At 42.4% G+C, this 13872-nt stretch overlaps 2 protein-coding genes across 2 annotated transcripts; one reads left to right on the top strand and one right to left on the bottom strand.

Annotated features, from left to right (window-relative positions):
* Positions 1-966: 966 nt before the first annotated feature.
* LOC104938448 (uncharacterized) lies at positions 967-3658 on the bottom strand. The gene is given in 3 exon segments (XM_027282996.1): positions 967-1363; positions 1365-2974; positions 3650-3658. Coding segments are annotated over 3 exon segments (2016 nt in total).
* A 6061-nt stretch (positions 3659-9719) lies between these two features.
* On the top strand, positions 9720-12532 carry LOC113746616 (uncharacterized). Its single transcript, XM_027282995.1, has 2 exons — positions 9720-9794; positions 10918-12532. The coding sequence occupies exon 2, from the start codon at positions 10949-10951 to the stop codon at positions 12530-12532; it is 1584 nt and encodes a 527-aa protein (XP_027138796.1). The 5' UTR covers positions 9720-9794; positions 10918-10948.
* Positions 12533-13872: the final 1340 nt, after the last annotated feature.

The raw sequence follows: 13872 nt of genomic DNA, 5'->3' as shown, positions 1-13872 counted from the left end.
ATCTGCCGGGGTGCGTGTGCCGGCGTGTGTGTCTGTCAGACTGCTTGGCTGATAATGGAAGGGACTATGCGACAGACCAGACCGTTGTAAATATCGCTGAAACAACTTGACCGCGTGTACTAAGAGGCTCCTTTTTAACATTGGACTTGGAGTGGGAGTGCTGCAGGGACTAGCTGCTGCTCCGAGGCTCACAATGCCGAAACGGTAAGGCAGACAGCTTCAGTAGTTGTATCACTGCGTAGGTATTCAGTTTTCCTACGTTTTGCTGGGTAAATCATGTCTGTAGCGTCAAATTTGCGGCCTGTTGAGGCTGGTATGTTTTATTTTTTGATGGACGTGTTAGCTGTTCTCTGTAAAGTCATAGCCATCATGTCCTGAATGAGCTGCATCTGGTGGTATTTTTTTATGTTTGTAGGACAGGATTTGTGTACGGAAGAAGAAAAATAAAAATAAAGATTTGCCCTCTGGGCATCCACACTAATTACTTCAAGAAAATGGGAAATGTTGTGTTGTGTTATTGCATTGAGAATCAGATAGAGGGTGCTCTAATACAGTAAGGTGTTGTACAAGTTGTTGCAGAAAGCGAGGAATGAAGCAAGAGAAGATGAAGCACAGTGCAAGTCTTTTCGGCTAGTTATTTTATTTTAACCAAGTTTAAGATATAACAATTTTACAGACCAGCAGGCACAAAATAAACTAGACTCTAAGCAGGACATGAGAAGTATGATCCAAAAAGAACCGGAACTTTGTCTTGTAGGCAGGAGTGATGGCTTGATGGAAAGAGGGAAAAAACTTGGCCATGACCATCTGTTTTCATACTTGCACCTTTATATTTGCACTCTTTGTATTGCAACTTCTGCACAGTAATTTCCCCTCAGATAGTTATAAAAAACACCTTGGTGGTGCAGCTTGGACACATCCTCAGTGATGAACCCAGGGTCACGGGGTGTTTCGGGTCTTAGATCATCAGACACCCTCACCTGGGCGACCCAGCCGGGGCTGATCAGACAGCCGCACACTAAAGCATGTCTCGCCTCTTTTTATCCACAGCCACCTAGAGGCTTTCTCGGCTGCCTCACTGATGTTTCGGGTAGCTTTCCTCTCTTGCGCCCCCCTGATTCCAAGTTGCCTGAGTGTTCGGTGCAGGCTCTGTCCTGGGAATCCCCTGCAGCCAACCTCAATGGGCTCACAGCGGGCCTTCCACCCATTAAGCCTGCAGTCCTCCACCAGATCCAGATATTTTGCCTTCTTTCTCTCGTAAACTGCCTCAATCCGGTCTTTCCAGGGGACTGTTAGTTCCAGTAGCACCACTTGCTTCGAACTCTCCGATGTTAAGACCATATCTGGCCTGAGTGTTGTGCTGGTGCTCTGGAAACTTCAATTGCCTCCCCAGGTCCACCTTCAGCTGCCAGTCGCCTGCTGAGGATAAGAGACCAGCAGGGACCTTTAGCTGCGACTGAGGTTTCTCACCCGCCCTGACGAAAGCGATGTTTGGCTTTGCTGGGGGCTGTTGCTTACTTTGCTGAACTCCGGCACAGATGGTGTCAGCTACTGCCTTCAGCACCTGGTCATGGCGCCATCGGTACCTCCCCTCTCCCAGTGATTTCAGGCAGCAGCTCAGGATGTGTTCCAACGATCCTTTTGCAGTGCACAGTGGACATGATGGTGTTTCTGCCAGACCCCACCAATGCAGGTTTGATGGACTCGGGAGGACATCATACACTGACTGGATCAGGAACTTGAGTCTTGCTGGCTCTGACCTCCAAAGTTCTGACCAGGTGATCTTCCGAGTCAGTGCATGGTCCCAATTGGTCCACGCCCCTTGTTGGCGCATGGCCACTGTCTTGCTGCGCTGCTCCTCCTCCACCTCTGCTCGGAACTCCCCCTGGATCATCTGCCGTCTATCCCTCCCCTGGGCTCTGTCATAGTGTGGTGTTTTATGGCAGCTGAGTCCCGCTCGACCAACCGCTACCGAGCCTTCTAGCACACCATGCCTTGCTTCTGCCAGCTGGACTGCCTCCTGCGCTCGCCACTTTCTTCCAGTCCTGACCTCTATGCCTGCAGAGGAGACTCTGGTGTCGGATGAGTCTCTGTACAGTAACACCTCCCTGGCTCTTGCTACTTTGAACTCCTCTGTCAGGCCTGAGAATGGGAGCTGTAGTTTGTTGGTGTGCCCATACAGGGTGATGCAGCTCAGGCTCTTTGGCAGGCCTAGCCACCTGCGCAGGAACTGGTTGATGTTTCGCTTCAAGGCCTCCACCGTTGTTATTGGGACCTGGTACATTATCAGTGGCCATAAAAGCCTTGGCAGGATGCCATGCTGATATATCCAGGCTTTAAACTTCCCTGGGAGGCCTGACCTGTCCACCGCAGCAAGCCAGGTCTTAAGCTCTGTGTGCATAGCTTTGATCGCTGCTGTGTCTCTCAGAGTGGCATCGAAGATCTTCCCCAAGCTCTTCACCGGCTTCTCTGTCAGGGATGGGATTTGAAGACTGTTCATGTGGAAGCGGAACTTGTCCTCCACTTTCCCCTTCCTCAGCACAAGGCACCTGCACTTGGCTTGGTTGAATGTCATTCTCGCCCATGATGTTATCCTTTCCAGACCTTTAAGGAGCCAGCGGCACGTTGGCGCTGATGTCGCTGTGACTGTTAGGTCATCCATAAAGGCTCTGATTGGCGGTTGGCGAATGCCAGATCTAGAGAGAGGTCCTCTGCATTCTACTTCTGCCACCTTGACAAGCATGGCCATCGTTAGAGCAAACAGCGTCACTGATATGGTGCAACTGGTGACGATGCCTTTTTCTAGGCGATGCCATGCCGAAGTTATTGATCCTGATGTGAATCTCATACTGAAAGTGTTATAATAGTCCTGTATGAGATCTGTGATCTTCTGCGGAACATGGTGGGTGGTCAGGGCTTTAGTCACCAGCTTGTGGGGAATTGATACGTAGGCGTTTGCCAGATGAATAAAGTTCTATGTTATTTTATATAAAAGGAGCAGTGTGTTGGATTTGGTGGCATCTAGCATCTGTGTAGTTACTGCATTGCAACCTCCTCACCTCAGTCTTGTCTTCCTGTTGTGAAGGACAAACTATGGTTTCCACAAAACGCACAAAAACATTAACTGTGGTGTCTGTAGATACACCACAAATCATAACAAATCTTTTTTTCAGGTTATACACCAATGAAAGCTTAGTTATGAATATCATATTCAATATCTGCCAAATTCTATTGTAATAACCTAACAACAGCTCTCTCCTGCACAGCACTGTGGAGACAGTGACACACTGACCAGCGCACAGTCAGAGCTAATCAAGCTAACCATGAGCGCTGTTGTCAGTTGACAGTATAAAAGTTTCTATGTGGTACCTGTGTTGTAACTAAGAAAGCACCTATGTTGTAAAGTAATGGCTCAGAGGGACAAACTCTCCCAGTATGTGTGTGTCTGTGGGCAGTGTCAGTTCGTGGGATCATCATCAAGGGAAAGGATGCAGTCCAATGGCCTCTGCAGGCATTAAGCCTTAGCAAAATATAGTGTAATTTCCTGTGAATGATGCGTCTCAATCTTTGTGCATAAATAAAAAAGAACGTATTCTGATGTCACAGGTTTCTGAAGAGCCATTGTGAAGATCAGCATTGTGGCTCTAACTGCCACCATCTTGGCAGTCTCGCCTAAACCACATTAATCCAAAAACGGGCAAAGACCTGGAGCATGGGTGGAGCTGAGGTGGGCTGGATGAAGCCTGGTTACCTAAACAAGCCACCTGTAATGGTATACATTATAAGGAATGGACAGAGCCTGAGTGATGCTGCCTGTAGGTTTCTGAAGCGCTGAAGCGGAAATATGCACCGCTGGCCGCCACTATGTTGGATGTACTGCACCTTCAGCCTCCCGTCTAATCTAAATATCGGTAAAGACGTGGCTTATCGGCAGACCTGAGATGGGTCAAATGACACTTGGGTGCTCAAATAAGACATCTGTAATGGCACTTACCTGTCATTCTGTCAGGCCGGGACTCGAATGAGGACTCAGATGCAGAGTTTAGGCAGTAAGCGGTTTTATTTAGGACGGGAAAAATCCTCGACTGAGTGAGGCTATGAAAAGGGCCTAAACTAAGGAAACAAAAAATCACTCCTAGGAGGAAAAAACACTGAACTTCTCTTAATAACAAAATCAAAATCTCTCTCGACGAGGAACAATAAAGCTATGACTAAATGTATTAAAGGTTAACGAAATCAAAATCACTCTTAACGAGGAAAACCAAAAGGGCTATGAAACATAAACTAAAGGCGCTCAAAAAACGAGGCTGAAAACACACTAGACTAGATACAAAGTAACAAAAGGCTAGACTAGGAATTACAACAGAAAATCACTCATACGAGGAAGAACAAAAGAATACTCGAGCATCAACGCTATGGCTATGGACATGAAACAAGGCTTTGGTGAATAATCCTGGGACGAAACACTTTGGCACAAGACAAAGGGAGACGCAGACAATATATACACAAGGTAATGGGGAACAGGTGGAGACAATCAGGGCGGGGAAGACAATCGGACCGGTGACACACGAGGAAGGGCAAGTGACCTGAAACGAGAGGAGAGTTATCCTTTCAAAATAAAACAGGAAATGACAAGACATGACAAAAACCCAACTTGACCTCACCGCGGTGTGACACATTCAAGCAGTCACACTGTTAATTATGCACAACTTCGCATAATACTTTGAATATAAAGAGAAAATGTTGTCCTGGTGTATGGAGAAGTGTGCTGAGATGTACAGCTGATTCATCTAAAAGCCTTGTTGATCTTGGCCTCTTCAGATGGTAAATGTGTGGGTGGGTCAAGGCAAACAAACCCCATGGCAACAGCAGCCAATCTGATGCCTGTTAGCTTGAATTTTATTACCACAACTTCTTAATGGCATCCAGGCCTCTGTACAGAGAGTCATGAGGGTTCCAGCTCTGGAACATCTGCCCAGGCTGATGTCAGGGCAGAGCAGGCGGGGCAGCTGTCAGTTCAGGTTAATGCTGAGGTGAAGCAGGAGGACACTCACACACCGACACACACTCCTCTGCCTAGTCATCGGTGATGACATCCACACAAAGCAGACACTGGTCCATTAGCCATCACAAGGTAAACGTGTGCAGTGTCAATGAGAGAGACGAGCATTCTAATTTCATTTATTTTATTGTGCGCTTTGATTTTTAGTCATTTGCATTATTATAAATGTCTGTGTGATTTTGAATGAGGATTTCTTACCTTTGAAACAGCCTCATCTTCTGCTTTTATTTTGAAAAGATCAATGAATATACAGAACCTATTCTGAGATCTGCACATAAAATACTTTTTATGTATGCATTAAAGGTATTAAAGGCAACAGTTCTTGTGGGCTGTAACTTCATCAGAATTCCATCTTCACTTAAGGGTGTATAGACTTTATTGATCCACACCAGGGAAATTCACTTGTTGCAGCAGCTCACAACAAGGTGGATAGAAAAATAGGGGGACCCTGGTGGCTCAACTGGTAGAGTGGTCTCCTAATGACAGGTTGAGTCCTTCCTGCAGAGACTCTTTGTCTGTCATTCCCCATCTGTCTCCCTGCTTTCCTGTCTGTCTTCAGCTGTCTGTCTTCACCTGTCCGCTCTCACAAGTCGAAAGCCTTCCATAGTTACCAGGGAGTCAGAAGTGAGCTCATTCAGCCACGTCTCTGTGATTCTACACTCCCCATACTCCCTCTGTAGCCTGGTTAGCACTGTTAGCTCTTCCATCTTGTTGGGGAGAGATCTTACATTCATTCCCCATGATAACAGATGGTACCCATGGTTTGTACCATCCTTTCCCTTCCTGGCATTGTGATGCAGCTCTGCATCCCCATCTCCTTCTCTTCACTTCAACAGAGATCACTGGACTTTCCATAAACAGTTACTAGTTCAGTTGAGTCAGTTACTCAACTACTACTACTACTTCTACTGAACTGCCCAGAACACCGCAGACTACGCATCAATGAAATATTAATTCATGTTTGCAGTGGTAAATAAACACATGGATTAGCCATTGTTGTCATATATATATATATATATATACACACACTACTGCAACATACTGTACTATTTACCCTGATCTTCTTTTACACATGGTGTAATCTCCGGCCATTTCCAATGCATTTGCAGCATTTATCTCAATAGTCTCCATGTGAAAAAAAAGGACAATAGCCATCTGAGAGCTCCTGCTTCCCAAGCTGTTGAGCACTCTTATGTCAGTTCTTAGACAGGCCTGTATGTATTTAGGTGTTTGGCCAAATGAAATATTTTTTCCAATTGCACCAGTCATTTTTAGACTGAAGCAATAGATCTACATTCCCTGGGAAGCAATAAAACATCTGGTGCGGTGGAGGAGCTGTCTTGATGGAAAAATAAAACCTGGAGATGGGAAGTTTATTGGACAGCTCTTGTGTCGTCTGTCATACCATCAGCCATTTCTTTAGTCCATTTAGGCCCAGAATGTCAGACTTTTTGTTTAAAATGAGAGCATGTCCAGTCAGTATTATCCACAATTGATGTGATGCACATGAACTTCCTTATCTGAGCTCACTGTGCGGTGATATTCATTGGATTTAGCACTGATATGCATTCATATGTTATCTTCTTTTTTCTCCCCTTTCTTTCATCCTCTAATTCTTGCTTTGCATTTGAACTCTCATACTCTGAAGGCTTTTCCACCCTGGAAAATGTTTAAGGAAACACTGAATACAAGAAGTTATTTCTGTTAAATTAGCATGAAAATCTTGAAAAACTGAAGCACAACATGTTGTTCTGAAAATTACTCATAATGGTCATGCACAACCAGAACATAAAGCCTTTCTCCCCCACAACACCCCTCACTAAGAGATATTTCCAAAAACAAATGTGTGAACAAAAATTGAGACAGACAAGCCTTTTGTTCTCATTGAAGAAATGCTCAATCTTTTCATTCAACTCAACAACTGAAAAATAGAAGCAAAAACAGAAGCGTTTACATTTTTGTCAACTGTAGCTGCCAACAGTTGACGAATGTGAATAAGTCATGTAATGTGTGCAAACAGCAGCTTACAGACCATTAACAATGTGTTTCCCAAAAGAGCACAGTACACTGTAAGTGTAAGACAGATCCTGGACTTGACATTTCAGCAGCCAGGCCAAGAAGCCAAGGCCCAGAGGCTTCTGGGCAGATTTAAATTTTCAGGAAGAAAGTCAAAACACTTTCTGTGAACCCCTTGAGGAAAATGTTTTTGCACAGTTTCACTATTTGGGAGACATTCAGTTGGCCCTCAACTTTAGTGAAGTGTGTTGCCATGAAAATTCTAATTTGTCCAATCAAAATTCGTCCTGCAAAACTCATCATTCCCACAGACTCTGTGTTTCGTGACAATTTGCCAACTTTAAAGTTACTACTGTCACATTCATTTACAGATGCAACTAATTCATTATCAATTAATCCTTCTGTCCATTTGGTCAGAAAATCATGAAAAAAAGGAAACATTTAGTGGAAGTCAACAATACAATAATAATAATAAGTTTATTTAGTATAGAACCTTTAACAGATCAAGTTCATGACTTGCTTTACAACAGCAGTGGTTAAAAATTAAAGTATAAAAGAACATGAAGAAGCACATGATCACCTTTGGTCTTCTGACCAGGGCTTACTGGTTGTCCCTCATGCATGACTGAAAACTGTGACCATCTGGTGATATAAGGATGGAGCAGAGCTGAGACATATGTTGGTGAATGATGCTGCAGGGCTTTCGACTAGACAATACATGGTTAAGATAGCAAGTCTGTAAAGACTTCCTGCTGCTGTTTCCCACTGACCTGCAGTACATCAGTCTACATGGGGCTCTGATACTTAAAAGAGAGGTTGCTAAAGTGCTGTTGCAGGACCATTAGCTTTGTACCACAGGCTTTTACACTCCCACCAAGTGGAAGCTGTCTCTCTCTCTGTGTTCTCTGCTGTTACTTCCTCCCTGACTTCCTAAAGTGCAACTGTTTTACTAAGCAGGTGAGTGAATTAGATGTGAATCATAACATGGAGACATTTAGAGGAAATACATTGTGCAATCATAGTCTATTCAAACTACACTAATAACATGCACTCGGGTTACCTCAGCTAATTGAAGATTATGATGTCAAATCAAGAATAATAATAATGAAAGACTCAGTGCATCAGCTTTTCTGTGCCAGTGCTAATGTTGTATTCTCACTGTGGTTGAATCTTCTGTAGCAAACCAACACACTGATTAACTAAGCCTACAGTAAATCATCATTATGGCCACAAAATTTTGCATCACTGTATGTTTTCAATTTAACAGGGTATTTATTGAGATGGATGATGTAAATGAGCACAGCAACAGATTAATTTCTTTAACCTGAAGCCAGGGTGTTTAAGACTTCTCTTACACATGTCAGCGAAGCAGCACAACTCAAAGCCAAGTCTGCAAATGTGAATTCTCTGCAGCTTCACTTAAAAATAAAAACTACAATCATGCACTCTTCTTACCACAAAACAGACAGCATTGTGGGAGGAATTTTGGTTGTAATGCTGTCAGCTCAACAAAAAGTGATTGAAGGAAGAGGAATTTTTCAAGACCATTCAATTTTTATTGTTTCTTGATATGTTTAAACATAGTATAGTAAATTGTACATATCGCTGCCTTGACCAGATTACTACTGTAAACAGAGTTAAAAACAAAACAAAAAAACATATGCAACAATTAAGTAGATGCATTGCTGCATCAATCATACTACACTGAGGTAATCCTGCTGTGAGCCACTGTCAGGAGAAATACTGATTCAATCATATGGCAGCAGAGGGACTGTATGAAGAATAACGCTGCTGGTGCAGCTGTGCTCTTTTTGGCTTGTGTTGTTCTGGTTTCTGTACAATTCACTTTGAGTGCAGGTTTTGTTTTTTTCAAGTGTTTTTTTTATTTTTATTTTTTATTTTACTGTGGTTACAACTGAAACATTGATAATTAGAATGAGCTGGTTTCCTTTCAGGTAATTCTTTCAAAAATATCCTTTCAATAATTCAGGTGCTGCTAGAAATCACCCATAACAGCAGAAAGAACTTATATCATACCTGTGACATCACCCACAGATTTCTGAAGAGCCGTGTGAAGCTCATGGTGGCTCTGGTCGCCACTATCTTGGCAGTCTTGTCTCTTCGGGCCCCCAACTAAACTAAAAGTGTGGGTGGAGTTAAGGTGGGTTAAGGTGATGCATGGGTGCTTAAACAAGTATGATGATGAATTGCTGGTGCATGAAAATCTTTCACATGAACGAGATAGATTCTACTATAACAAAAACTACTGTGTTTTTACCGCATCTTATATTGCCAGAACCAGAGCTGGGCAGTATTTCAAATACAAGTATTTAAAATACGTATTTAAAATACTTTAGTGTATTTTGTAATTTGTATTTTACAAGTTTGTTAAGAAGTAGTTTGTATTTTGTATTTAAATGCTTTGAGGTACTGTATTTGAGTATTTAAAATACAAAAATACTTTTCTATTTATTATTATTGAATCAGTAAAAGATAAGCGTCAATCAATCTAGCCTGATTAAACCAGCCTAAATGTGAGACTGGATACGTAAACAATCACCACGAGTCAAGACGTACGCCTAAATCACGTGACACGCCCATTGAGGCTTGAATGGGATCTTGCTGTTTCCGCGCTACAAGAGTCACAACAGCAGTGAATGGCGAAGAGACACTGTACCAACAAGCGGGCTTTTCGAGGCATGGAAACAACACTAAGGTGAAATGCTTTGTGAAAAATATATGGTTCCGTCTTCCCACACACACACTGTCAACCAAATTACACAATAAGCACGAGCTAGGGCATACATTAATTGTTAGCATAGGGCCTACTCATTAATGGTGAGTGTGTTTGATATGCACAGGTTGTAGATAGATGACGGTCGGTTGATTAACAAGTTGCTTAGGTCAGCAATCTTTTTTCTTAGAGGATAACTTATCAAATATCGAGCAGACAGGTCAAACGTGCCTGACTCGCAAAAGGTAAATTAAACACGATATGGCAGTGATGAGGATGATGACGAGGCAGTCATGCAGCTTTCTCTGTCGGATAGCTTGACCTTGGTCAGTTTTTTTTGTTGCCTGCCTACCTAGCGATCGGCAGCCTAGGCTACACAGGAACACTGGCCATATTGTTTGATGTGCAACGAGAAAGTATCAGTTTGCATGATCTACAAATAGTGTCAAATATATGTTCATAGCGGAAACAACCCCGGCCTGTTTCTGTTTACTGGTGTTGTGGGACCTGTCGAGGCATGTTCCCTCCACATAGTGACAGACCTGGCTCGAGACCAAATTCTATTAGCCAAAATTCAGATGAGCCCAGAAGTTGTGCCTAATTGTTATGATCAATGATTTGCACACAAAACCATAACCAGTCAGTAAAGTATTACGGTCTACTCATTAAAAATCTTTGTAATCGCCAAGGCAAGGCCTAAATCATTGCAAATTGTAGGCATACTGTAGCCAATAGAGTATATTATGAAAATTATATTAGGAAAGTGTGATATTGAAGGGCTTGGCATATCTTTTACTATAAATTTTCACAATCTTTGAACTACATATGATTCAGATTCAAAGCATTGGCTATTCACACTTGGCTTATGTAGGCCTGTTTATTGTCATTGTCCATCAGAGACCAGGCATGTTGTAGGCTATATTAAGATTTCTTAAGCATATTAATTCTTTCATATTAATGTATTAATTGAAAACTAATCCTATATCTGTAAATTCGTAGATCTGGAGTCACTGCCTATTATTTCTGATTAAATTTCCTTTTTTGTGATGATGTGATTTAAGTGTGTGTCTGAATATCAACTAACTTTTTTTTTTTAACAATTTAGTGTGAAATGAAGGCGGTCCTGTTGAACTGAAATGAGTGATGATCACAGCAATGAAGAGGTGTCAGATGAGCCTCAAGCCACCACATCTTCAGATGGGTCGAAGTGTGCTATATTGGATGGAAAATTCTTCAAAGTTGTATCTCAAAATCAAAGTGGAAAGATTGAAGCGGAGTGCCAACTCTGCACTACCAAGAAAGTAATTATTTGTGGCTCGTATGTCGCAACAACAAATTTCAAGACGCATTTGAAAAGACGGCATCCAGAAAAAATAGAGGAATTTGAAAATCATAAAAAGGAATATGCCAGTGGCCAAAAGAAAAAATCAAAAACTTTCAGGCAGACTCGTTTGTTCGATCATGCCAGCCCATCAATACCACAAACTAAGGTTGACTCCCTTGTCAAATCCTTTATTGTCAAAGGCATGCACGCACTTGCCACAGTTGAACAACCCGAATTCATTGACCTTGTGCAAGGCCTTACCCCTGGTGCAAATGTTATGTCCAGACGCACACTAGGACGAAGGATTGACGAGGAATTTCTGGCGAAAAAAGCTGCCCTGAAAGAAAGGCTCAGAAATGTGCAACATGTTAGTACAAAAGTTGATATTTGGTCTACAAAGAAAACCAGCTATTTGGGAGCAACAGTGCATTGGATAAATGGAGACACACTGGAAAGGCAATCAGCCGCTCTTGCTGTTAGGCATTTTCCCAGCCCACATACTTATAACCGAATAGCTGAGCTTTTGGATGAGATTCACACAGAGTATGGGCTGTCTTCAGACACTATAGTGTCTACAGTGACTGACAATGCGTCCAACTTCGCAAAGGCCTTTGTGGAGTTCAGTGTCACTGGAAAAACAAGTGATCCAGATGAAGTTGAAGAGCTGGACGAAGAACTGACCTTCCTGGTCATAGACCCTGAGAGAGAAGACACATCTGAATGTTCCATCATTTTACCACCACACGTCCGGTGTGCAACACATACACTCAGTTTAATCTCAACTACAGATGTCAAGAAATTGATCACCAGCAATGCTACTCTCAGCAGGCTGAATCATTCAACGATGGCCAAGTGCTCAGCACTGTGGACAGCATCTGGTAGACCAAAGAGTGCTGAAACGCTAGGCGAAGTAATTGAACAGCAGCTGAAGACACCCTGCATTACAAGGTGGAACTCCCTGTATGATGCCTTGAGCCAGCTGTCATTCTTACGTGACAAGCTCCCTAATGCCATGATTGCCCTGCAACTTCCACCATTCAGGGAAATGGAACTTGACTACATTGAAGAATTTTGCAAAGTGTTGAGACCTATTGCCATCTCAATTGATCGTCTTCAAGGTCAAACCTCTTGCTACTATGGCGAGCTTTTGCCCACTCTGTTTGCGATACAAGCAAAGCTTGACGACCTGCAAGCTTCAAACCTGCGCTTCTGTTCACATGTGCTACAAGCTACAATAGCGGGCTTCAGAAAGCGATTCTTGAACCTCTTGCAGCTGGAGCATGATGTTAACGAGGCCATCTTGGCAACAACAACGCATCCATATTTTAAAATGCGATGGTTACCCCCAAGGTTGGCTTTAGAAAAGAAAAGAATACAACAACTGATGCTGCACTGACGAAATGGGTCTGCTGTCAGAAAGTGACATCACAACATCAAGCAAAAGCGAGGGGAATGACGAATTCTTTAAGTTTGCTGATCAAGGTGAGAAGTACTTATTTCCACTTAAAAATAATAAATAAGTCATGTACACTAACATGTTTGTAGCTTTAGTGCCAATTTCTGTATTCATACTTGAACTTATACTATTTATACTTTAATTTATATGAAGAATGCCATATTTATGATTATCTGGTCCACAGGATGGTGTTCGGCCAGATGTTGCACTCTGGTTGTTGTTCATCTGTCTGTTTGTTCTGTCTGGTGAGAACCAGGTTGCTGTCTCTGATTGGCCCTGTATGCCCCTTGTGTGTTGTCTTCAATTTTTACAGGACCAGACAACCAGATGCAGGATGAAACCCTGCCGAGCCACAGCAAGGCAGAATTGGAGACCCTGCACTTCCTGGAAGATCCTAGGAAGGACCTGTCTTCCCTGGATTCATATCCTTTAATAAAACGTATCTTTGTTAGATTCAACACCACACTACCATCATCAGCCCCAGTCGAGCGTTTGTTTTCTTTCGCTGGACTTGTCAACCGGCCTCACAGACGCTCGTTGACACCTGAAATGCTCGAGAAGTTGGTTTTCCTGAAAAACAACTGAACACTTACTGCTCTAACTGGTCTGTGATTTCTGTTTTGTAGCTTAATTTTTTTTAATCTTTGGATTTCAATTTAGCAACCTCCACTTTTATTTGCTGTATGCTCCTCAGTTTCAAATGCAGACCGAAACACTGACTTTTACATGTCATTGTACTCATAGTTCAGTGCAAGCAAACAAATTTCAGCTTGAAGAGTACTTTTTTTGAGAAATAACTTTAAGGTGATGGAGTACCACCATTCACAAGCAATGTTTTGTTGTTATAATAAGAAGAATAAAAGAAAATCCTGGCATTATTTCATGTGTATTTTTGTATTTTCAAAATACAAAATACTTGTATTTTATCTTGATACATTTTCTAGACCAGTATTTTTGTATTTTATTTTGATATATTTTTTGACCAAGTATTTGTATTTTGTATCAAAATACTTTATGATGTATTTGTGCCCAGCTCTGGCCAGAACTTTAAGATGTAGAATCAGGCTTTATTCAACAACTGGGTGGGACTTAAGTTCGAGTGAGGAAGAGGAAGTCCCCTGGAAGTCTAATCCTATGGCAGCATAACTAAGGGATGACCTGAGCCAGCCCTAACTATAGGCTTTATCAAAAAGGAAAGTCTTAAGTCTACTCTTAAAAGTGTTGACCGTGTCCACATCTTGTTCCAATCTACTTTTGGAAACTATAGGAACCCAGCATCC

This window comes from Larimichthys crocea, chromosome X, assembly GCF_000972845.2.
Source record: "Larimichthys crocea isolate SSNF chromosome X, L_crocea_2.0, whole genome shotgun sequence".
NCBI classification, from domain to species: Eukaryota; Metazoa; Chordata; class Actinopteri; family Sciaenidae; genus Larimichthys; species Larimichthys crocea.
Note: the sequence above shows the minus strand (reverse complement) of the source record. Positions and strands in the feature narration are given on the sequence as shown.

Coding starts and splice junctions, on each gene's coding strand:
- LOC113746616 (XM_027282995.1), top strand. CDS start 10,949: ATGAGTGATGATCACAGCAATGAAGAGGTGTCAGATGAGCCTCAAGCC.